General features: G+C 42.8%; 1 protein-coding gene across 1 annotated transcript; it reads right to left on the bottom strand.

Annotated features, from left to right (window-relative positions):
• Positions 1 to 610: 610 nt before the first annotated feature.
• Positions 611 to 22,063, bottom strand: acss1 (acyl-CoA synthetase short chain family member 1). The gene is made up of 15 exons (XM_080781647.1): positions 21,614 to 22,063; positions 20,078 to 20,174; positions 17,032 to 17,231; positions 14,644 to 14,819; positions 13,488 to 13,640; positions 9,584 to 9,731; positions 8,217 to 8,354; positions 7,566 to 7,658; positions 6,284 to 6,396; positions 4,938 to 5,064; positions 4,475 to 4,602; positions 4,160 to 4,223; positions 2,044 to 2,165; positions 1,478 to 1,734; positions 611 to 1,444 (listed from the first exon to the last, which is right to left on the bottom strand). The coding sequence occupies exons 1-14, from the start codon at positions 21,963 to 21,965 to the stop codon at positions 1,555 to 1,557; spliced, it is 2,091 nt and encodes a 696-aa protein (XP_080637773.1). The 5' UTR covers positions 21,966 to 22,063; the 3' UTR covers positions 611 to 1,444; positions 1,478 to 1,554.
• Between the last annotated feature and the right edge of the window lie 335 nt (positions 22,064 to 22,398).

Below are 22,398 nucleotides of genomic sequence, written 5' to 3'. Positions count from 1 at the left end.
CTAAAGCAATTAGAAATGATTAGGCATGTAACGATACACTCAACTCACAATACGATACGAATGAAATAGTTATATTACTATTGCAGGTAGTTCTTCTGACCAAGCAATTGGTTGAAATAGGCTACCCTAACTGAGCATGACAGCACACGCTCGCCGTTAATAGAATATTTGAGAACTGATTAATCACAGAAATATCATCAGTTGGGCTGATTAGTGATTATAGACAGACTTTTTTCAGAGCAGCAGCATTATTGGATTAGGAACAGAACAAAAGGGGCAGGTATACGCTCCTATATTTTAAATTCAGTTATTATGGTAGCCACATATTTTCTGAGGTGGTATAGGCTACTACAGAAAGGTTGGGAACCAATGTTCTAAGGCACCCCTGGACTTCACGGAACCCTAGGGTGCCACGACACCCACTTTGAGAAACCTTGCTGTACACCACTGTCTGAGACACAGAGCGAGGAGACATTAAGCTCCTTAAGCCTCATTCACACGTACCAAACACCAATCAACATTTGTGTTTGATTGCTGATTGCTGGTGTTCTGCCCCTCCCCCCCCATCAGAAAAAAATGTTTGGTCAAACCATGCGACTCCCATTCCATTGGAAAAGCATTGTGGTGGCCCAAAAAAACCAAAAAAACTACCAAACATTTTATTGATTGGCGTTTGATACGTGTGAATGAGGCCTGAGGAACAATATGACAATAGATTGAAAAATCTATAAATACTGTTACGAGTAAAAGTCTTGCTACACAGCTACAGTATTAAAAATATTGTAAAAAATACAAAACTATTTGCATTATATCGGCATATTACTTAAGTAATACTCAAGTATAGTAATAGTCCCGCAAAACCTGTATTCAAGTATTTGTGATCTTTTAAAAGGTCACTATGAGTGTGCAAAACTCCCAATGTATACTTCGGCATACAACAGTGGTACGCACCGAAAATAGCTACAAGCTGGCGACGCGTCGTGTTAATTCATGAAGAACTTGTGGAAATATTTTTGAAATGATAAATAATCATAAAAAACAGGAATATTTAACCGCGACCCATACAAATGGGTCCGCGACCCACCGACACATATAATCCAGCCAATTATAGACTAGAGGTTTGATGTAACCAATTGTGTCCAATGACTCTTTCAGTGAGTCACTGCCATATTGCCATAACCACTGAAACACAAATCGACCGATATGGCATTTTTATGGACAATTTGGCCGATTTCGATAGGCTACCGATTATATTGTGCATCTATGGTAATTACAACAACCACTGTTCTTGTGAAAAATAAAAACGGGGCCGACAAATATTCGAAACTTTCCGCAATTCTGCCAATAATCATACTCTTGGAGACACACATCCAGGTTTCTGTGGGATCAAACAATCAAACCTTCCCCTATTCGCCTAGGACACATACGTAGTAGGCACATGTGTAGGCAGCAGAAGAATTACAGTGCAAAAATGTGTCACTATACAGTACATATTTCAGTTGTGAGTTGCTTATCGATCTGCTATTTTCCCACGAAAAGCTAAAGCGAAAAGATCTACTTCTTCTTCTGCTGCTGCTGTTTGTAGTGAGCGTGAGCCTGGACGATCTCGGCCACAACGGAGGGGTCGTCCAGTGTGGAGACGTCCCCGAGCTCACCGCTCTGGTCCATGGCCACCTTCCTGAGGATGCGACGCATTATCTTCCCTGAGCGTGTCTTTGGAAGCCTCTTCACCACCTGGACACACGCACGCACGCACGCATGCATTTATAATATTATTGGAAAACAACAGAATGCAACAGAATTTGAAACAGATTCAAACACAAAACTAATTGTATAACTTTCATAAATGTCTGAATCGCCTATCTGGCGTGTCTGGTTCATGGACTATAACTGAAGTTTTCAAATAACTGTAGTGGAGTAAAAAGTACAATATTTGCCTCTGAGATGTAAAGATGTAAAAGTGCCTTATCATTGTACTTATGTACAGTACTTCAGTAAATGTCTTTCCACCACTGCAACTAAGCAAGTGCTGTGTGAACTCACCAGGAAGTGATCAGGCACAGCATACTTGGCTATCTTGGTGGCTACCAGCTCTCTGAGCTCCTTCACCACCGCATCCTGACCCACTGTCACCTCATCCTTCAACACCACGAACGCAAAGGCCACTGCAGAGGAGAGGAGAGGAGGGTTCAATCCTTTTATCATTGTATTTGTATTAAACTGTACTTTTCTTTCAGCAAAAACGGAAAAACGGAAATAATGTATTTGACCACAGGGTGGTAGCAGAACACAAAAAAGCAACCCAGTAAATACAGCCTGCAAGAGTTCACACGTCCTCTCTCACACACCAAGTCAAGGGCAGTGTGTATTTACTATTTACCAATAAATGTGACCTTACAGCCTCCCTAACTTATATTATCTCCTCAAACACTATGCTCTAACACCCTTTTTACGTGATAAAGGCTTAATGATTAACCTGTGTGTGTGAGTGTGTGTGTGTGTGTGTGTGTGTGCACGGTGCAGATCAAATATATATATTTTTGTGTTGACTCAGGGTGGGCAGCGAGGCTGGCTTGGTTGTGTGGAAGTGTCCAGTGGCTAGCCGCACTGAACTGAAAGTTAGTGGTGGAAAATAACTAAGAACATTTACTGATTTAAAATCAAATAAAAAGTGCTTTGTGATTGTTGAAAAAATGAGGATGTTTTTTTTTAACCAAATCTTCTCTTCTGGGGAGTCCCTCCCTGGCACAAAACACTTTCAGATGGGAGTCCGTGGCAAAATATACCGGTATATCAATTTGGGTGTCCTCGTGACACAAAATAGTGTGAGAATTACTGATTTAGAAGAAGGCATTTGTAGAAACCGCCTCAGGTCTACCGTCTTACATAAGCATTGTGTCAATGTTGACATGTACACAGACGTGTGTACAGTGTAAGCACATTGTGGTTGTTACTTAAGTAAAGAATCTGAGCACTTTTTCCATCACTCCACACACACACAATGTGGGTCTTATCAGTGGCTGAGGACACAAACCTGTGACTTTTTATTTACACGACACTCAGACACTGTGTGTGTGTGTGTGTGTGTGTGTGTGTGTGTGTGTGTGTGTGTGTGTGTGTGTGTGTGTGTGTGTGTGTGCGTGTGTGCGTGTGTGCGTGTGTGTGTGTGTGTGTGTGTGTGTGTGTGTGTGTGTGTGTGTGTGTGTGTGCGCGTGTGTGTGTGCGCGCATGTGTGTGTGTGGAGTGATGGAAAAAGTGCCCAGATTCTTAAGTAACAACCACAATGTATAGACAAATCTGTGCATTCTGCCCTGCCCACAACACAATAAAAAACAGATACAGTCTTGCAAAAAAACAACAGCATTTAAGACATTAAAGATGGAGTGCCTTGAGTTTTTTTAATTTTTGGTTTTGTATGTGTCTATGGAGTTAACATTACTCTAAGAGATCCACAGGTGTGGTTACAATATTCAAATATGTCTTCCCTGTGTATTTTTGCTTTCTTCCTGAAAGCTGGAAGCCTTTGAGTAAAAAGGCAAAATGGAAATGCACCACTTTAGTGACATCATAAATCTAACCCCTCCCCAGGTGTGCCGAGTGCCCGCACTGAGCGACCCTACCCTGAAGCTGGGGTTGTCCAGTGTGAATCGGTGTGATTGCGTCACAGCTGTGGTCGTTCGTAAATAAGGCACACTGAACGCACTCTGTGACGTCACCGCCCACCACACTCAACAAACTGACCACATTCCCGATGCGCATTTCCGAACGCAACGCAAAACATAATTTTAACACTTTCTGTAATCTTTTCAATAAATTTAAGAATAACCTGATGAACATGTATTAGTGTGGGGTGGGGGTAATCACAGCACTCCATCTTTAAAAGTAAGTACATTCCAATTTCCAACCAAACATAAAGTGCAGCTTGACATTGACACCGCAGCATTGATTGCATACAGCTGGCATACAAGGCACGGCTCTGTGGATTTGTCTATATTCTATAACATGCTAAAAAGTAAAAGTCTGGTATTTAAACTTGACTTGACTATTGGAGTACAATATGTGCCTCTGAGATATAGTGGAGTAGAAGTAAAATTATTGAATGTTGCAAATACTCCAGTAAATGAAAAACTACTGTGTACGTGCGTGCGTGTGTTGTCACCTTCTCCTTTGATGTCATGTGGCACTCCGATCACGGCAGTCTCAGGGACAGCTGGGTGTTCATCCTGGAACACAAACAGATCTCAGATCAGATCACAAAAACGAAATGGAAACTAAGCTATGATGAGATGGCAGGCCTCCGTCCATAGAGTTATATATTTAGTTGTAGTCTGCAGTTGTTGTGGGCAGGAGCTAGGCACTTCCGTGTTGGCCACAGATGTGGGGCGTGGTTATAAGCACCACCAGCATAGAGTTTCGAATGTCGCGTCTGTCCATAAAAGAAACCATGAAGTGGCGTGTGGTGGTCTGGTCTCACCAGAGCGTCCTCTATCTCGGCCGTGCCCAGTCGATGTCCACTGATGTTGATGACGTCGTCCATGCGTCCAGTGATCTGGTAGTATCCGTCTTTGGAGCGGTACGCTCCGTCTCCGGTGAAATAGTGACCTGTGAGTGTGAACAAACTCACTCAAAACTTGTAGATTTTCAGACGTTCATCTATGACAGATATAGGGATGCAGAATAGGGATGCTAAGGTTCAAGAAGAGAAGAGAAGAGAAGAGAAGAGAAGAGAAGAGAAGAGAAGAGAAGAGAAGAGAAGAGAAGAGAAGAGAAGAGAAGAGAAGAGAAGAGAAGAGAAGAGAAGAGAAGAGAAGAGAAGAGAAGAGAAGAGAAGAGAAGAGAAGAGAAGAGAAGAGAAGAGAAGAGAAGAGAAGAGAAGAGAAGAGAAGAGAAGAGAAGAGAAGAGAAGAGAAGAGAAGAGAAGACTGTGTGCTACAGACCAGGGTATGGTTTGAAGTATGCGTCCACATATCTCTGGTGGTCTCCATAGATGGTCCGGGCCATTCCAGGCCAGGCGTGTTTGATACACAGAGCCCCGCTGACATCATTCCCACACACGGGCTGGCCCTGGGCACATGATATCAATCACAGACACACACACATTCATTCATAACTTTACGTGGAATGAAAGTGAAGTCAAAGTTCGAACACAGTATGCTTCTGATGTATCATTCTGAAGTCTGATGTTTGAACTATTGCTCTATGGCGTCTGGGACACCCCTTGTGGAAACAAAGCATTCCGCTCCCATTGTCCTTCAATTCAAGTCCACTGGGTGATTAATCGATCGAAAACAATTACATTTTGTAGGGAGAGAGGGAGAGCGAGACAGAGAGATAGAGGTGGAGAAGGGGGCCAGAGAGAAAGTGAGCTACACACACACACACACACACACACACACACACACTCTCTCTCACACACACGCACACGCACGCACACACACACACACACACACACACACACACACACACACACACACACACACACACACACACACACACACACAAAAATTACCAAACATCTGATTGATCAGTGTTTGATACATGAGGCCTCACACTGAGCTCTAGAATAGATTACAGTTCTTGGATAGAGGTTAAACAGGGTAAACTGGTGGATAATTAAGCGGGAGTGTTAACGAGGTCAAACAGATGCTGTCCAGTGTTTTCAATTGCAGAGGGTGGTGATAAGGGGCGTGGCTACGACCCCGCACAGTGCAAAGGTCGGCGGAGGTCAGATGAGCCTGAGAGAGATTGAAGGAAGACCTGTTTAAAGAACTGATTGAAGATGAGAGAGAGAGAGAGAGAGGGAGGAGAGGGAGAGAGGGAGAGTGAGACAGAGAGATAGAGAAGGGGGCAAGAGAGAAAGTGAACACACACACACACACACACACACACACACACACACACACACACACACACACACACACACACACACACACACACACACACATCCATCTACTGAGTGGTAAACATTGACCAGCATGCAGGGTTGGAGTTTAGAAGCGCTTGTTAGAAATCACACAGCAGTCCTACATACCACCTGTTTCTAAATTGACGTTCACCTGCACATCACCTGCACAGAATTTCTTGACAGCTCATAACATGTGTATGGTAGATTTTTATGATAGAATATGGCCCTTAGGAGTGTTGGGCGGGAGGAGGAGTAGGACGGAGGCTATATGTCCTCCCGGCGGTGCCTCTTCACTGGCAGGTGAGTCAGTATGGATACAACAGCAGTGACAACATAGAAATGTGGGGGGAGGAAGAGGAATCGATTGGCATTATGAACCTTGTCATCCAGGAGGACTGGCTGGATGCCAAAGAAGGGTCTCATGGCCATGGCTGGAATGACCTCTGACCCCGGCTCTGCTGGCCGCGGAGCGATGCAAATACCTCCTGTCTCTGTGGAGAGAGGAGAGGAGAGGACAGGTGGAGAGGAGAGGAGAGGAGAGGTGGAAGAGAGGGAGGGAATGGGATAGGGAGGATAAAAGCCAGGGTTGGCAGGAATAAGGCTAGATCAAAACCTAAAAATCTAAATCTAGAAGGTCCCGTGTTTGATTCCCGCCAGGGACGCTGTGGGCACGGGGTGGGTGTTCTCTCCTCCGTGTCAGTGCCCATACCCTAGGTGGGGTTGGCAAAAGGGTCTTTCTGTGAGGAGTTTGCATGTTCTCCCGTGTCCCCTAGGCCTAGGGTAGGTGAAAGAATTTGCTCGATGCTTAGTCGATCTATTGCTTTAGCTAAAACAAAACTTGAATCCAGAAAGGTTTTGGACATTCTGAAGAATGAACCCTTTGCTTTGGTCAAAGAGTGATCTGTCTTTGAATGGAAGTGCACTCCCGCTTCAGGAGGTTGGGAGGTTGATGGACTCTAATAATGCAATACTTTAATTGATTTAGCTGATTATTATTGGTTTTTCTTTTTACAATCACAATCATTTTATCATAAACACTTTATCCATTTATACATTGACCATTATAAAATAGCCAATCTACAAGCTCACAGCTCGTAAGGGTCCATTCTGTGTAATTGTAAGTAACCCCGCTTAGGCCATGGACCAGGCATTGAGAAGCAGTGGTCTACAGTTCTAACCTTTGCACTCAAACCATGTGATGTTGTAAAGAGTCAAAACTTTTATTGTTGCATCCTATAATAGTACGATTCTTGGTTTTATGTGTGCAGACTGTAGCGATCTAATTGTTTTGTTGTTCTCACTACATGACATGAAATAGTAGGCTGTATTACTTTGACGTTCACCACTGAGTTGCAAGATTTAGCCATTAACCACTTAAGTCCCAACAGTGAAAGTTTCACAGCTATATGAGCTCACAATGCATTGCAATGCATTGTGAGCTTGTGAGCTTGTGAGCTTCATTATTAATCATTAATGTGTCAAATCGAGAAAAAAAAGCTTCGTTACGCCCTCCATATTATTATGGTCAATGCCTGTGTGAAAAGTGGGAGCGATTGGTGCAGGCAGTGAGGAGCTACGGCAGTGTTTCTGACACACAGACACACAGACATTGACTGAATTATAGTATGATGATGATGATGATGATAGATATATGATTTACCTGTCTGCCACCAGGTGTCCACAAGGGGGCAGCGTCCTTCCCCGACAACGCGATAGAACCATTCCCATGCCTCATGGTTGATGGGCTCCCCAACTGCACAGAGACAAACACCGGGGTTGGTATCCGAATCGGGAATCGGCTCCATCCCATTTGGACAAATGTCACAAATGTAATGCGAAGCTCGACAGTCTATATGGGTCAGATTAGCCAATCAGCGAAGCCGATGCAGTGCGCACAATCTCTCGAACACACTGAGAATTTCTGCCTCTTTCTGGAAACCAGACGAATCTACCACAGCAAAGTTTTTTTGTTGTTGCCGTGGGCAGATTGGTATGGCGCACTTCGGTTTGAATTACATTTTGCTCACCCCAGAGTTGTGGTGGGTGATCAATCAGAACCCATTTTTTGCTTTGATGTTTGAATCTGTTTGTACCCCCTTGGAAATAAATGGTGTCTGTAACCGTCCCCTTGTAAATAGTTCTGCCACACCGAAGTTCCAGACCAATATCTACACAGTGATATTAGTCTGGCCATGTCATGCTACAGATAGGCTACTTTTGATACGTTTGTGTGTGCAGCTGCAGTATGACACACTAAATGACACACTAAAAACCTAAACTATGGAGATAAGAGGTCTGTGTGTTATTGTACCAGAGCCCAGTGTCTTTAGGGAGGAACGGTCGTATTTGGTCACCCAGCTGTCATCATATTTGAGCAGAAGTCTCAGAGCTGTTGGAGCTCCATAGAACTGATTGATCCTCAGCCTCTCTACCGTCTCCCAATACCGACCTGGACAGGGGAGAAGAGGAGAGGAGAGGAGAGGAGAGGAGAGGGGAGGGGAGGGTTATTAATCGTTGTTCATGATCCCCTGTAGCAATACATCATAGAAATTTGTCAGAAACAAGATCAATATATATAAGGCAAACTGACCAGCAGCAGCCAGCCATTTAAACATACTTTTAGGGCAATGTTCTTCGCTTGCCTTAGACTTTACTAAAATATTATTTTAGGCTATTTCTGCAACTGTTTTCTACCACCTTTTTAATTGTTCAAAAACAAACATTGGCTATGTATAAGCTCACAATGTGTTGCAGTGCAGTGTGTTAACTTGTGATGCATGGAATGTCTGCATGCGTGCTAAAGATTTCCCCCTGCATATCTCGATAATTGTCACACAGATCAACTTAAATTGCGGAAGATCCTTGTAAAACTGAAGTGACAATAAAGATAAGTCTGGTTCTGATACCAAAGAGTGAAGTGCACAAGTTGGCACTGTGAGGTTGTACAGTCTAGTTTTTATTTGTTTTCTTTTTAGTTTTTGTCAATGATAAAAGGTAGTCAACGTTTTTTCATAATAGTTTTAGTCAATGACATTAACAACAGACATAATGGGACATTACACTACACCTCACCTTAAACACGAGGTGAAGGGCCTTGCTCTGCTTTTATGTGTTCACATAAAAGCAAGGCAGTTAAACCCTCAACCTCTGCACAGCTTTTACTGCTGATGAAGGTTAATGAGCCACCACACTACCACTAGCCTACCGGTACTTTAACTTCACACTCACTGCTTCCATTCACTAATCTAGTGTGTTCCAATGTAAATAATGACACCACTATATCGCTTGTGATTCATTCATCTCTTCCGTGTAGTATTCTGTCAGTGTGGTGATTTTGTCTCACGAGACAAACTGTTATACCTACCACAATTTTACAAATGCTTCCGGTCAAACGGGCCACTCTTGAAAACTTTACATGTCAATCAAAATAGGTACTGTAGAGAAGAGTCATTTCCGCACGCCTACAAGTCCCGCACACTGTCTTCACTTATATAAGTAATTTATTCGGCTAGTGGAGTTACAACATTTCGATCTATTATGGCATTCATCAGATATCTGTATGATATCGAAACAGATTTGTCATGATCACATGACATGACTATAGAGATCATGTGAACCGATTTGCGTGAAATTTGGATAAAATGAATAATATAACAACAAAATGTGTGTGTTCCCCACCTGGGTTGGGATAGACCGGAGTGCTCTCAAACAGAACAGTGGTGGCTCCGTTGCACAGCGGTCCATACACCACATAACTGTGACCCGTTATCCAGCCAATGTCCGCCACACAGCCGAACACGTCCCCCGCCTGGTAGTCAAACACACACTGACACGCATGCACGCACACACGCGCACAGGCACACACACACACACACACACACACACACACACACACAAAATCCTCTTCTAAATCTAAATCCAAAGTTTTCTGAAAACTGTATCAGTGGTGCTCAAACATTTCATGTCAAGGACCCCCCGAAATTATATTTTTGAGTGGTGCAACCACTCCAAGGAACACATCCTGTTTCAGGCAGGGGGGGGGGGGGGGGGGGGGCGGGTGCGGGTGGTGTGTGCATGAGACAGTGAGCAAGACGTACAGCGTCTCCCTGTGGTGAAATTATACAATGCCTTACTTAATCGTCAGAACAAAAATAATGATGCCTGTGTGCAGAAATTAGGATATAGCCTATTTGCCGATTGTTTTAATATCATATGGATATTGGATATATAGCTGAATTTATTTTATTTATTTTAGGCTACTAAAATAACGAATTTGTGTAATTGACTGGTTGTTTTAATTCAAGATATTATGGATATATAGCTAAACCTATAGACAGGAAAGCCCAGTCCCAGATTAAATATATATTTTTAAGTTATGTATTACTATTTTATACTAGCCCTTGCCCGTTGTGCGATATTGCCCCCCAATGTGAAAAGTGGGAGCGATTGGTGCATGCAGTGATTCACTAATTATAGTATATATAATCTATGATATGATGATATGATATGATATGATATGATATGATGATGTGATGATGATGATAGTATGATGAGGCTGCTATCATATATCATATATATATATATATATATATATATATATATATATATATATATATCATTATATATCATTATAAAATAATGAATTAGTCAATAATGCCATTGAGTGGTTGTTTTAAGACAAGATATGGATATAATATAGCTAAACTTGTAACTCATAAACGTATACTTATACTTATAACATAGCCCCAGACAAACATGGCAACCTCAGTTGCCAGGCAGACTTATGGAGATTTTTGATTGGGTAGAGGAAAAGGCCTCACGTGATTGGCTCTCAGCCGTCATGTGATTTTTGGCAGTGATATCACTGGGGAACCAAAAAAAGCATTCGTAATTTAGGTTGGTTTTTTTTCTGTTCGTAAGTGATTGGCTCTCAGCCGTCATGTGAATTTTGGCAGTGATATCACTGGGGAACCAAAAAAAGCATCTGTAACTTTTACGCATTTTTCTTTTACAGATTGTTTTTTTACGCATTTTTCTTTTACAGATTGTTTTTTTACGCATTTTTCTTTTACGGATTGTTTTTTTACGCATTTTTCTTTTACGGATTGTTTTTTTACGCATTTTCTTTTACGAACACACAGATAATATTGGCATGGATCTGAGCCCATACAATGTCCATGTACACCTAACTATAATGTGGCCATGAGCACGAGAATGACTATTAGTCAAAACGCTCTCTCTTAACCCCCCCCTCTCTCTCTGGAAGAAAGTCAATCATATTGTGTGTGTCACTGTGTGTGTGTGTGTGTGTGTGTGTGTGTGTGTGTGTGTGTGTGTGTGTGTGTGTGTGTGTGTGTGTGTGTGTGTGTGTGTGTGTGTGTGTGTGTGTGTGTGTGTGTGTGTGTGTGTGTGTGCATGCCTGCGTGGTTGCTTGCGTGCGTGCGTGTGTGCGTGTGTGTGTAGGCAGGATGGAGTAGGAGTAGGCAGATAAAGCTGCTTTTGTCTGATAGTTTCTCCATGACAACCAGCATTGTTGCCAAACTACGCAGCCCACAGTGGGTCCAATCCTTCACACCAGAACCAATTAGCCCTTCAATAACACACTCTACTCTGCGATGGCAAGCTGTGCTTCTCAGCCATTGAGATGCATGTTAAATTACAGAATTTCTCCATATAAATAATTGATCATTTCAGTAGCAAGAGCTTCAAAATGTTTTCTAAATCTAGTCAGCAATGCCTGCTGTAGGCTATGGACTAAATGTGCATGACATTATTTCAATTAACTAGAAATACGAGGAAATGTTATAGGGAGAAACAGTATCCAACTCAATCAACTTTAACGACCATCCGGCAGGAGTTTTCATGCAATGCACGACTATGGGCTACGGTGATTAGTATTATTGCCATCACCTGGGTGGGTCAGTCGCATAACTTTCCCCACATTAAGCTATGTATGTGTTCAACAAACAACAACACAGCCATGCAAAATAACATTGAGAGCTATGAGGTGACGAGAGCTTGCCATCCTTAGCAACGGTTGCTAAACTATTTGGATTGGCATTGGACAATCGCTTTTGGGTTGGGGTTTAGCGAAAGGCTAATTGAACCTCAGCATCCATATTCAAGGGGCGAACATTCACCAGAGATAGCAGCTATCTCTGCCTTAGATTAGATTAGATTCAATGTATTGTCACTGCACATTGTATACAAATACTTTGACTGCGTTGTAGGAGGAATAGCAAGTAGATCCATTTGAAAATGTGTGAACAATGTCAATGGCATGGCCAAAATGGGGATGTCAAATTGAAAGTTGTTCATTGTGACAGCCTTTGTGACAGTGAGGATTGCACATGCACATGCACATGCACATGCACATGCACATGCACATGCACATGCACATGCACATGCACATGCACATTCCCAGGGTCGGTTACATAATCGCTGTTATAGTTTTACCGTGTGTTGTCTGTGGTCCTAATCACTGTGAACAAACAAGTCCACTTCTGTTGTCTGAATACAATAGATTAGAACCCCCTAGCTGACTGGAGTCTCCCAGGGCTGTATGCTAGTCCCCCCCTCCTCTTCATTAGAGGAGTTCTCAAACGTTTGCGTGTCATGGCCGCAGACCCCCATCTGAAAAGGTTTGTTGCCCGGGAGCACCAGAAGAGAGGATTTTCTTTTTTTCGATTTATCAAAATATAGCAAGTTCGCACATCTGCTGAATAGCCAGCATATAAATGGATAAAATGGTTAAAATGATTGTGATGCTATGATGCTTGAGTAGTGTGTTAATTTACAAAAATCCCTTATTATCTATTATCTAAAGTAACTAGATAATCTTTACAGCAGGTAATAAGTAATGCAATAGTATTACTTATTTAAAGTAGTAATAAGTAACTATAGTAACTTATTGTTACTAAATGACTCTGTCTGTCTGTCTGCCTGCATGCCTGCCTATACCTGTGCTCTCAGACTCTCAGGAAGTTTGACCAATCAGAATCAAGCCAAGCCGTGTAATATGAAAATATAATGATCTGTACATCCCGTTTGTGTTTAATCTACTGCTACTGCCAATTTGTTTGTTGCGCAGTATTGTCTGTGCAGAGAAACGCTTCTTTCAATCAGGCTGTCTGGAAATAGTAGAGATAGAATCCGACAGGAAGCACGCACATGTCCAGAAATTCTACAGGTGCTGGTCAAAAATATACGTACAATGAAAAAGGAAGGGATGTCCGCACACTGAATTGTAGCTCCCAGGAAAATTATTTATTTGTTTGTTACAACGTTTCGACCACTGTGGGTCTTCATCAGGCCTGACGAAGACCCACAGTGGTCGAAACGCAGCTAAATTAATGTATCTTTTTCTACAAACAATTGAGCTGTTTTTTGGTTTGTTTACGATATTCGCAGATATGAGCATCCTCGAAATTCCGGTTAAAACGTGAGGTGAGGTTTGTGTTAGGTTAGGGTTTGAGGTAGGGTTTCGGACTAATGCCTGTCGGACTCTTAGTACGTCGGAACTAACACATGCGACCTGAAATTCAAGCTTGAGAACCCCTCACGGAGGAGTGTGGTAGTGTACCTGGTGTGTGACAGCAGCGTACAGCAGATATCCGGCCTGGGTGTGAACGATGCCTTTAGGCTGACCTGTGCTGCCCGATGTGTACAGCATGAAGAGCATGTCTTCACTGTCCATGGGCTCTGCAGGGCACACTGCTGGCTCCTTAGACATGGCCTGGAGAGGTCAGAGGGCATCCATAAACAACTAGAAGAACAAGTGGTCCTCGGATCCAGGGTTGATTTCTTTGACTAAAAACTAAGACGAAAAATGTTCGTCGACTGCCTTTTTTCACTACCGAAAGCTAAAAGACTAGACTAGAAATGTTAGGGAGAGACTGTGGAGAAGAGATCCAGTAGAACTAACACGAGTTATTTTATGGTTACTTTCACTGCATTCGGGCACTGCGTTCATGATTTGAGTTCAAAACGGACCACTCCTGCTAACTTTAGATGTCAATCTCTTAGCCAATCAGGATGGAATATGAAAAATCTAACCGATTTGCGTGCAATTTGGATAAGATCTGAAGGAGTAATATAAAAACAATGTGTTTTACATAAGTCGGCCTCCTGGTGGCGCGATAAAAGACAGATGGTAAAGACAATAATTAATCGGGGGCCATGTCCAGTCCTGAATCGAATTGAGCGTAGAGTAGACCACTGTCTCCTTGGGAGGTTGGTGCCAGGGACCTGTTGGTCTCAGTCTCAGTTACATCAGTGGTGGAAATTAAATAATACATTTTCTTAAGTACTATGTAATTAAGTACAAGTTCGAGGTACCGGTATTTGTACTTTACTTGAGTAGGCCTATATTGTACTTTTACTCCACTACATTTATTTGAAAACTTTAGTTACTAGTTACTTTGTAGATTTTAATTATTATTACAAAACATACATTAACCTCTTCAGCCCAATATACATTTTGGCGGTTTGAAAATAGCCAATCTACAAGATCGCGATTCGTGACGCATTGTGAGCTTGTAGAAATATTTTATACATTTGAAAACTTGAAATGGGACATTCTGCATAAATAGTACTTTCTACTTTTGGTTATATTTACACCAATACTTTTGTAGTTTTACTCAAGTATATTTTATGAGTAGTTTTACAGTGCCGTATTGAGACTTTTACTTAAGTAAAACATGCAAGTACTTTTTCCACCACTGCAGACTAAATCTCACCTCGTCCAATGACACGTCCATCTTGCCCATGTGGGCGGGGCTGGAGGTGCGCTGGGCGGTGAAGACGTGCTGGACAGACGGACAGTTCTGGACCGCTGCGTCCACCGTGGGTTTCAGCTCTATGGTCCTACCCCCCCGCACGGCCTGGTTACATGTTATCACCACCTTACACTGAGCTGGAGGGAGCACACACACACGCACGCACGCACGCACGCATGCACGCACGCACACGCGCACACACACACACATACGCACGCACGCAGCAACGCACGCACACACACACACACACACACACACACGCACACAAACACACACAATTATGTTACATGTTATCACCACCTTACACTGAGCTGCAGGGAGCACACACGCACATACGTACGCACGCATGCGCACACACACGCACATACGTACGCATGCGCACACACACACACACACACACACACACACAAATTCTGATTTAGTTTAGTCATATACCGTAGTCCTTTCAATAAAATTCTGTTTGATCTACAAGGGATGGCATTGGCAATGTGGAAATTGTTCAATCTTACAGTATATTGAAAGCCTGCATTAGTACTGTAAATAAACTGCAAATGATCGGACTTCTGTCTTTGATTTCTGTTTAATAACATGCAGCAAAAAATAACATTGGTTTGCCTTTTTTTCTTCATTTCTTTCAGATGTTGCGTTTATGTTGGAGTGAAATAACTCAAACAAACAATGCTTCTTTTTCTCTCGCCATACCATTGTCCGCCTCCGACCTCGCTGTGTGTGTCTGCATGGTGACCCTTTGGTGTGAGTTGGGCCATTGAATTCCATGCATTGAATCACTTGGGACAACGTGGGACTCACATGCGTGTACGTGCGTGTGTGCATGCATGCGTGCGTGCGAGAGAGAGATAGAGAGATAGAGAGACAGACAGAGAGAGGGAGAGCCAAGTAGCCAACCACGTTGACCTCGACAAAACACCGCTGCAGGAAGGGCCTCATGGTAGCACCACTAGCAGTGTAGTTGACCATCCATGCAAATGTCGTGTTTAGTGTTAGAGGACAGACAGTAAACACTAAACACAACAGTCTAGGTTAATCTAGAAGCTGCAGGTCTCATGCAATGATCGGGTTTGGTCTAATCATTTAAAAATACTACATGAAACACTAGTCGTGCATTGTGTAGGAGGCTAGGAGCCTTATGTAATCACAGTCCACTGCTCTCTCTCTCTCTGTCAGCATGACCTTAAAAGTGTTTTCCTGGCCAGAACCTACAGCGTTGCTTCTGAAAGAATGTGGTTCTGGCAGCAGTATGACTGACTGACTGTCCCACTCTGAGGCTGAGCTGTGCTGAGCTGGGCCGTTCCAGGACAGTAGCACACCAGTGGGATAAATCAGATGGAATGAAATTCTAACTGTTGCTCTTAAGGGACGTTAAACAGACAGTATAAAATACAAAGACTACAGGGATTAATAATAGCAACTCTATTTATATAAAACACTTGTTAAAACAAAGTGTACCCGAACAAGAAACATGCTCTAAGTACGAAGGAAGATTTTAAAAATCCTATCCATGGAGGAACGGGTGAGTGAATCCATGTCATCAGTCAGGCAATGCCAGACTAGGTCAGCGTCTGCCACGGGTGTCAAATTGTCAATATGCACCAGATTTGGCACAAACACTGTTAAGTGTTCTTCCATGACAATACGGGCCCCCATGGGCCACACGACATTGTCACGGCACAATGTCGCTCCTGTCACAAAATCGGTTCAGGAGTCTGGGATGAGAATACCGGTAGTCAGAATGCAAAGTCTAAATTGCACACATATATGGGGCTACAGCAGTGCTACTGTTGTGTTTACACTTCAGATGGCCTTAATTCTACAGCAGTGCTATACACTACAAAGTGTTTAACACGGTCATAACTCTGATCAGTGCAATACTGGACTAGATTTTGAGGCCACGTAGCAGCCTGCAAATCTAGTGTTTTAAAGTCACTATCGGAAAGAGAAACACTCATTGTCAACCTTATGTTCATGTAATTGGTCCTCATTAACCCATTTAGACCTGTTACACATATGCATTGTTATACCTTTCAAGCTGGGAATGCCTCTGTATCATTTTAGTTGTTGCTGCTGTTAATGCCCTATACTTGATCATACTACAGCATCACACAAGAGCATCAAAAGTAGAACATCTGCTTTGTTTTGGGGGTTTTTAATAGAAAACTTAGGTAGGATTTAGCATTGTTTAACATTGTTCTTGCGTTAACGTTTGGTTTCTGTTGTATCTGTTGTATCTTGTTGTATCTTGTTACCGCCGATGATGTCATTGGGGGAAACATTTGTACGATTGAAAACGTCCAAAAACGAAATGCGAATAAAACACAAAAATGTACTGACCGTCCTGTATCCTGCCCGCCAGCGCCTCTGAGCTGAACCCAGCGAACACCACAGTGTGCACGGCTCCGATGCGCGTGCATGCCAACATGGCCGCCACTGCCAACGGAGACACGGGCATGTAGATGGCCACCCTGTCCCCTTTCAGGACCCCGTGGCTCTTCAGAACGTTGGCCAGGCGGCATGTTGTCTCCAGCAGCTCTCTGGAGGGGGGGGGGAGGGAGGTCAGGAGGTGACACAATCAGGGGTCATCGCCATTCTGGCTTGTGGTGGAAATTGTTTTGTCAAAATTACGTTTTTGCCATGGACATACAAAATGATTAACAGAAACACATAGGCCCTGAATGACCTACAGGTGACAGGTCTGTAACTGTGAGAGTGTACAAATGGAACCGGGTCCATTTGGTTCCATCCATACAATAGGCCCTTTTTTCCACCGTGGAACCAAGTTTCCACCTTTTCAGTGGAAACACTCTGAATTGGTTCAATATTAGGCGGGAAAAACAATAACCGAACCGGTTCAACCCTGGTGGAAAAGGGGCCTAAGCTCAATTCATACTCCTATTTTAGAGACGAATAAAAGTCGGTTCGGCGCTGTAGAGCCTACAATGTAACGGTGCTACTGAAAATATCTGACGAGCCAAAATCATTTCGGCACTACAGCAGTAAAATGAATCGGTATATATATATATATGGTCTATAGATTTTTTATGTTTGTTTACAGCACCTTAAACTGACATTACCAGGTGCCCCTCACTTCACATGAGTGTGATTTTTATTTCATGAAAAATTCAGATTTTGGGGGGATTACTTTAAGTTTTTGAAATAATTTAAAAGGAAAATGTAAGAAATGATAAAATAAATAATGGGGATATTTACTTGCGACCCATACAAATGGATCCGTGGCCCCAACTGTTTCGGAAACAGATTAGATTAGATCATCATTCTAATCTATACAAATTGGTGTTTTGTTACTTTTTTGTATAGTTTTCTTCAGTAAATAATTATTGTCAGTGTTCAAAGCAACTTTGTAGGCCTATGCATTTTCTGGGGGAATAACTGTGGTCCCAATAAGGACATGGAAACATTCGAATCCCGGCTCCTCCTGTCCACAGGTCGAAGTGTCCTTGGGCAAGACACTGAACCCTACATTGCCTCCAATCAGTTGGTCGGTGTGAGCTCGCCACCATTGGTGTGTGAATGTGGGAAGTGAGGACGCTGGCCTCGACTGTTCGCTGCTTCACTTCCCAATGTATGAATGAATGAACCATTGTAAAGCGCTTTGAGCACTTGAAAAAGCGCTATAAAAATGCAATTCATTATAGGTTTGGCTGGGGTTCACGGTCACCGTGACAACCAATTACTTGGTTTACAGTATAGCCTACAGTACAGGACAGGAAGCAGTGGTTCTGAACCACTGGTCCGGGGACCACTAGTGGTCTTTGAGGAGGTTCCAGATGGTCTCTCCAGCTGGAGCGTTGGTAACCAAATGGACCATTATAGATCTTAAACTCTTGAGATTGTAAAATGTTATCATCTGAAAATGTCTTGTCCTCAAACATTTATTTATATTTATTGTTTTTAATAATTGTGAAGCTCAGTGTGAGCTTGTAGATCAGCTATTTTCACATGTTGTGCTTCAAGTCTTTATAGCATTTTGTTGATTGCTTTCGATGTCACAAACGCAGAGCAGTGGAAATTGCAGGTGGTTTATTCACCAAAGTCCATACACGAGGAGAACACAAGGAGTAACAAGAACACTGGGAGTCAAAGTACTAGGAGTTCACTAGGAGCATAACACTAGTGACGTACAACAATAATCTGACAAAGAAACAAAAAAACCAGGGGAGAATAAATACACAGGGACACAGGTGAACTTAACACAAGGGCCCAATCCCAATCCACTCCCTTGCTGACTCAATGAGCCCTCAACTGATTTAGCTGCGCGTTCATGTGAAGTCTGCGAGGGCTTGAGGGACGTCCCATTTGAAATCTGTAAGTCAGTGAGGGCTCAGCCCCGCCCCTTTATGTGCCCTTTGCCAAAGTCAGCGTCGATGCTGACTTTGGGCTGACTTTAGCAAAGAAATTACCCACAGTTCATAGCGTTACCAGGGGAATGAGGGGGATCCTCCAAACGTCAATCATTTAAATATGCAAATTAGTTATGTATAGCGATTAGAATGTCAACAAACACAATAGTGCTTTCTCACAGTTCTCAAAAGGAGACGGAATGGAAGGATATAGGCTATATATTTAATAACAATAATAATAATAAGGGAAACATGATGAGAAATGACTAATGAGCAAAGTAAAAGAATATGGAAATGAAATGTATAATGAATATTATTATATATGAATATTACAACCCATATCACACAGGAAAGTGTATTTATGAAACTAATAATAAAACGATCAGCTTAAATACTAAAATAGACATGATAGACATGTATAAATAGGCCAAGCATGTAGGTATAGGCACTAGCTGTGAATAAGGACAGGTTTTATAAAGTGATGCAAAGTGTCATGGACTCATGCATGGTGAACTCATCTTCAAAGTGCTGTCCCATTTCTTTCACAACAATGTGGAGCCCTTGCAGCCTCTCACCCTCAAGCACTTACAGCTGACGTCATTAAAGTCAATGAGGGTCCAGGGCTCAGGGCTTGAGGGAGGCAATTGGGATTGGGCCAAGGATTGGCTAAAAGACTAACAAGACAAGGTGGAAACACTAGGCTAATCAGGGTACTGATGAGACAAAGCAGACAAACAGTAACAGGGCAGACAGGAAACACTAGGAACAAAACTACAAAATAGAATGGTAAAACTCAAACTGGAACTAGGAAACCAAGAACACACAATACTTCAAAAATCACAAGAGCACATCAGAAAGGTAAAACACCAACTAAAACTAAGAACAAGGAACACTAGAAAACATAACACATGTCACGGACCATGACAGTTGATTGTGCAGATACCCCATATACACTCATGAGCCCCCTGGGGGTCCCAACCCACAGGTTGAGAACCACTGCTTTAGCAGGCAAGTCTCACCTGTACGTGACCTTGACCTCTGTGCCGGGTTCGTCTCTCTCCCAGATCAGAGCTACTCTGTCAGGATTCTTCTCCACGTGCACGTCCAGACAGTTCACTGTCTCGCAAGCACGCACACACGCACACACACACACACACACACACACACACACACACACACACACACACACACACACAGACACACACACACACACACACACACACACACACACACACACATCTTTATTTGCGTTCACATTAAACAAGAACACAAACAATAGTAGATGCTCAAGCTTGGGAAACTCAACAATAGGCTGTGTTTCAGGATACAGATCACGGATACAGGAAGCATCATTCATCTCCTCTCCTCCATGTGTGGCTAGACTGCCTATTATCATCACAGACACTGAACAGAATTTAGCCAATGCCTAATTAGCTCTCGACTAGGGCATGTGAGTCCCACGTTGTCCCGCAAGTGATTCAACGCATGGAATTCAATGGCCCAAACCACACCAAAGGGTCACCATGCAACTCCTTGCAACCGTTTGGACCCAAGGAGTTGCATGGTGACCCTTTGGTGTTGTTTGGGCTTCATAAGACACACAGTATGCAGAACCCCTACAGTACCTCCCCCTTCACATTCAATACATCCCATGATCTTTTGTGGCCAGATGTGTTCCTGAGGTCTAGTAGGACTATAGTAAATAATAATAAAGAAATTGTTGTTAAAAAAGAAAAGAAAAAACTTTTAACAGTATTTCTACATTGAGGTGTTGCTACTATATATCGAGTAAAAAGGATAATAGTAGTACTAGTAATAGAGTAGCCTACATTTCCCATCACTGTCAGTTAGGAATAACTATAAAGTACATTTACTCAAGTATACTGTACTTAGTGCACGTTCGAAGTGCACCTTTACTTAGGGAGTATTTTCCATTTTCAACTTCTACTCCAGTAACTCCAGTTTTTTCTTTTTACTGCACTAGAATTATTGAAAACTTTAGTTATTACTTTGGGGATTTTTGAGTGGTGCAACCACTCCAAGGAACAGCTTTGTCCCTGTGTCCCAACCTATGTCCTAACCTATGTGACTATGTGACTACCGTATGTCCCGATGTTTAGAGTACCAATAGGTAGGTTGCACCACTCACTTCAGACTGGTCTGATTTTATTATTATTTATTCAGGCTACAAAACATGCATGACCACTTCAGCACTATTTCTACTTTGGCTATTTAAAAATAGCCGATCTACAAGCTTTCTTGTTTGTGATTTTCAAAATATACATTTTACACTTTTAGCCTACTTTATGTTGATGCTGATACTTTTGTACTTTTACTCAAGTAAATGTTGATTACCAGACTTTTACTTGTAGGCCTATCGGTGCGTTTCTACATTGCAGTCTTGATAGGCCTACTTTAAAAAGTTAAACAAATGAAACAATATGCTATAGGGCAGGGCAGGCTATACTGTAGGTATGTGAGGGCAGGCTATATACTTTTTCCACAACACTGCTGCTGTGTCAACTTGTAACCATCCAGATCCACTGAAGTCTTACCAGATACGTTCAGTTTTCCTCCCAGGAACCAGTTGACCTTGGCGCTGCCAATGTCACAGTCCGTCACCCTGTCGAAGGGCCGCGACCACCTCAGTCTCTCCCTGGCGATGGGCCCCCAGAACGCCTCGGGGTCTTTCAGTGACAGCTCCACCAGCTCCGTGTGCGACCTCCCGGCCAGGAGAGGGGGTGATGATGGAGACCCCAGGGTGGTGGTGGTGACGGTTCGGTCGCAGGTTCGAGACCCGTCGCGTCTTGCAGCCGCGACGGGTCTCGAACCGGTGACCGAACAAATGCTCCTTCTGGCGAGGAAGACCCGGACCAGTCTCCTGCATGAGTGTAGTGCTGCTGCCATGTTCGGTGCACCGTGCCTTCCTCCTCCTCCTCCTAACTCTTTATTCGAAGACCCAGTCTCTCCTCCTCCTCGACTGTCTAAAGTTCTCTCATCAGCTAGTCATCAGTAGGCTAAGCCTAACTGCATGGCAGAGACTAGGCAGAGGCTACCTGGCTAACACATGTGTCATAAAATGCAACGGTTCTTTTCTCGGAAGGAAAAAAAACCCCACCAAACAAACAAACCCACTACTGCAGTAGTTTACCATAAATGCATTGGAATTTGGAATATGCATTAACTCTTGAACTGAACCAATTGCAAAATGTGTCCAAATAAACACTCCAAGTTTGTCAAATCAAACATTTAGAATTTTAAGAATTACTCACATGGGTTTGTTTAATTAGTAGCTACACAACAGTCAACACGTAGGGATTAAACGAAAAGAATAAAAGTG

This window comes from Protomyctophum bolini (assembly GCF_963924005.1).
Source record: "Protomyctophum bolini genome assembly, chromosome: 14".
Classification (NCBI taxonomy): Eukaryota; Metazoa; Chordata; class Actinopteri; order Myctophiformes; family Myctophidae; genus Protomyctophum; species Protomyctophum bolini.
Note: the sequence above shows the minus strand (reverse complement) of the source record. Positions and strands in the feature narration are given on the sequence as shown.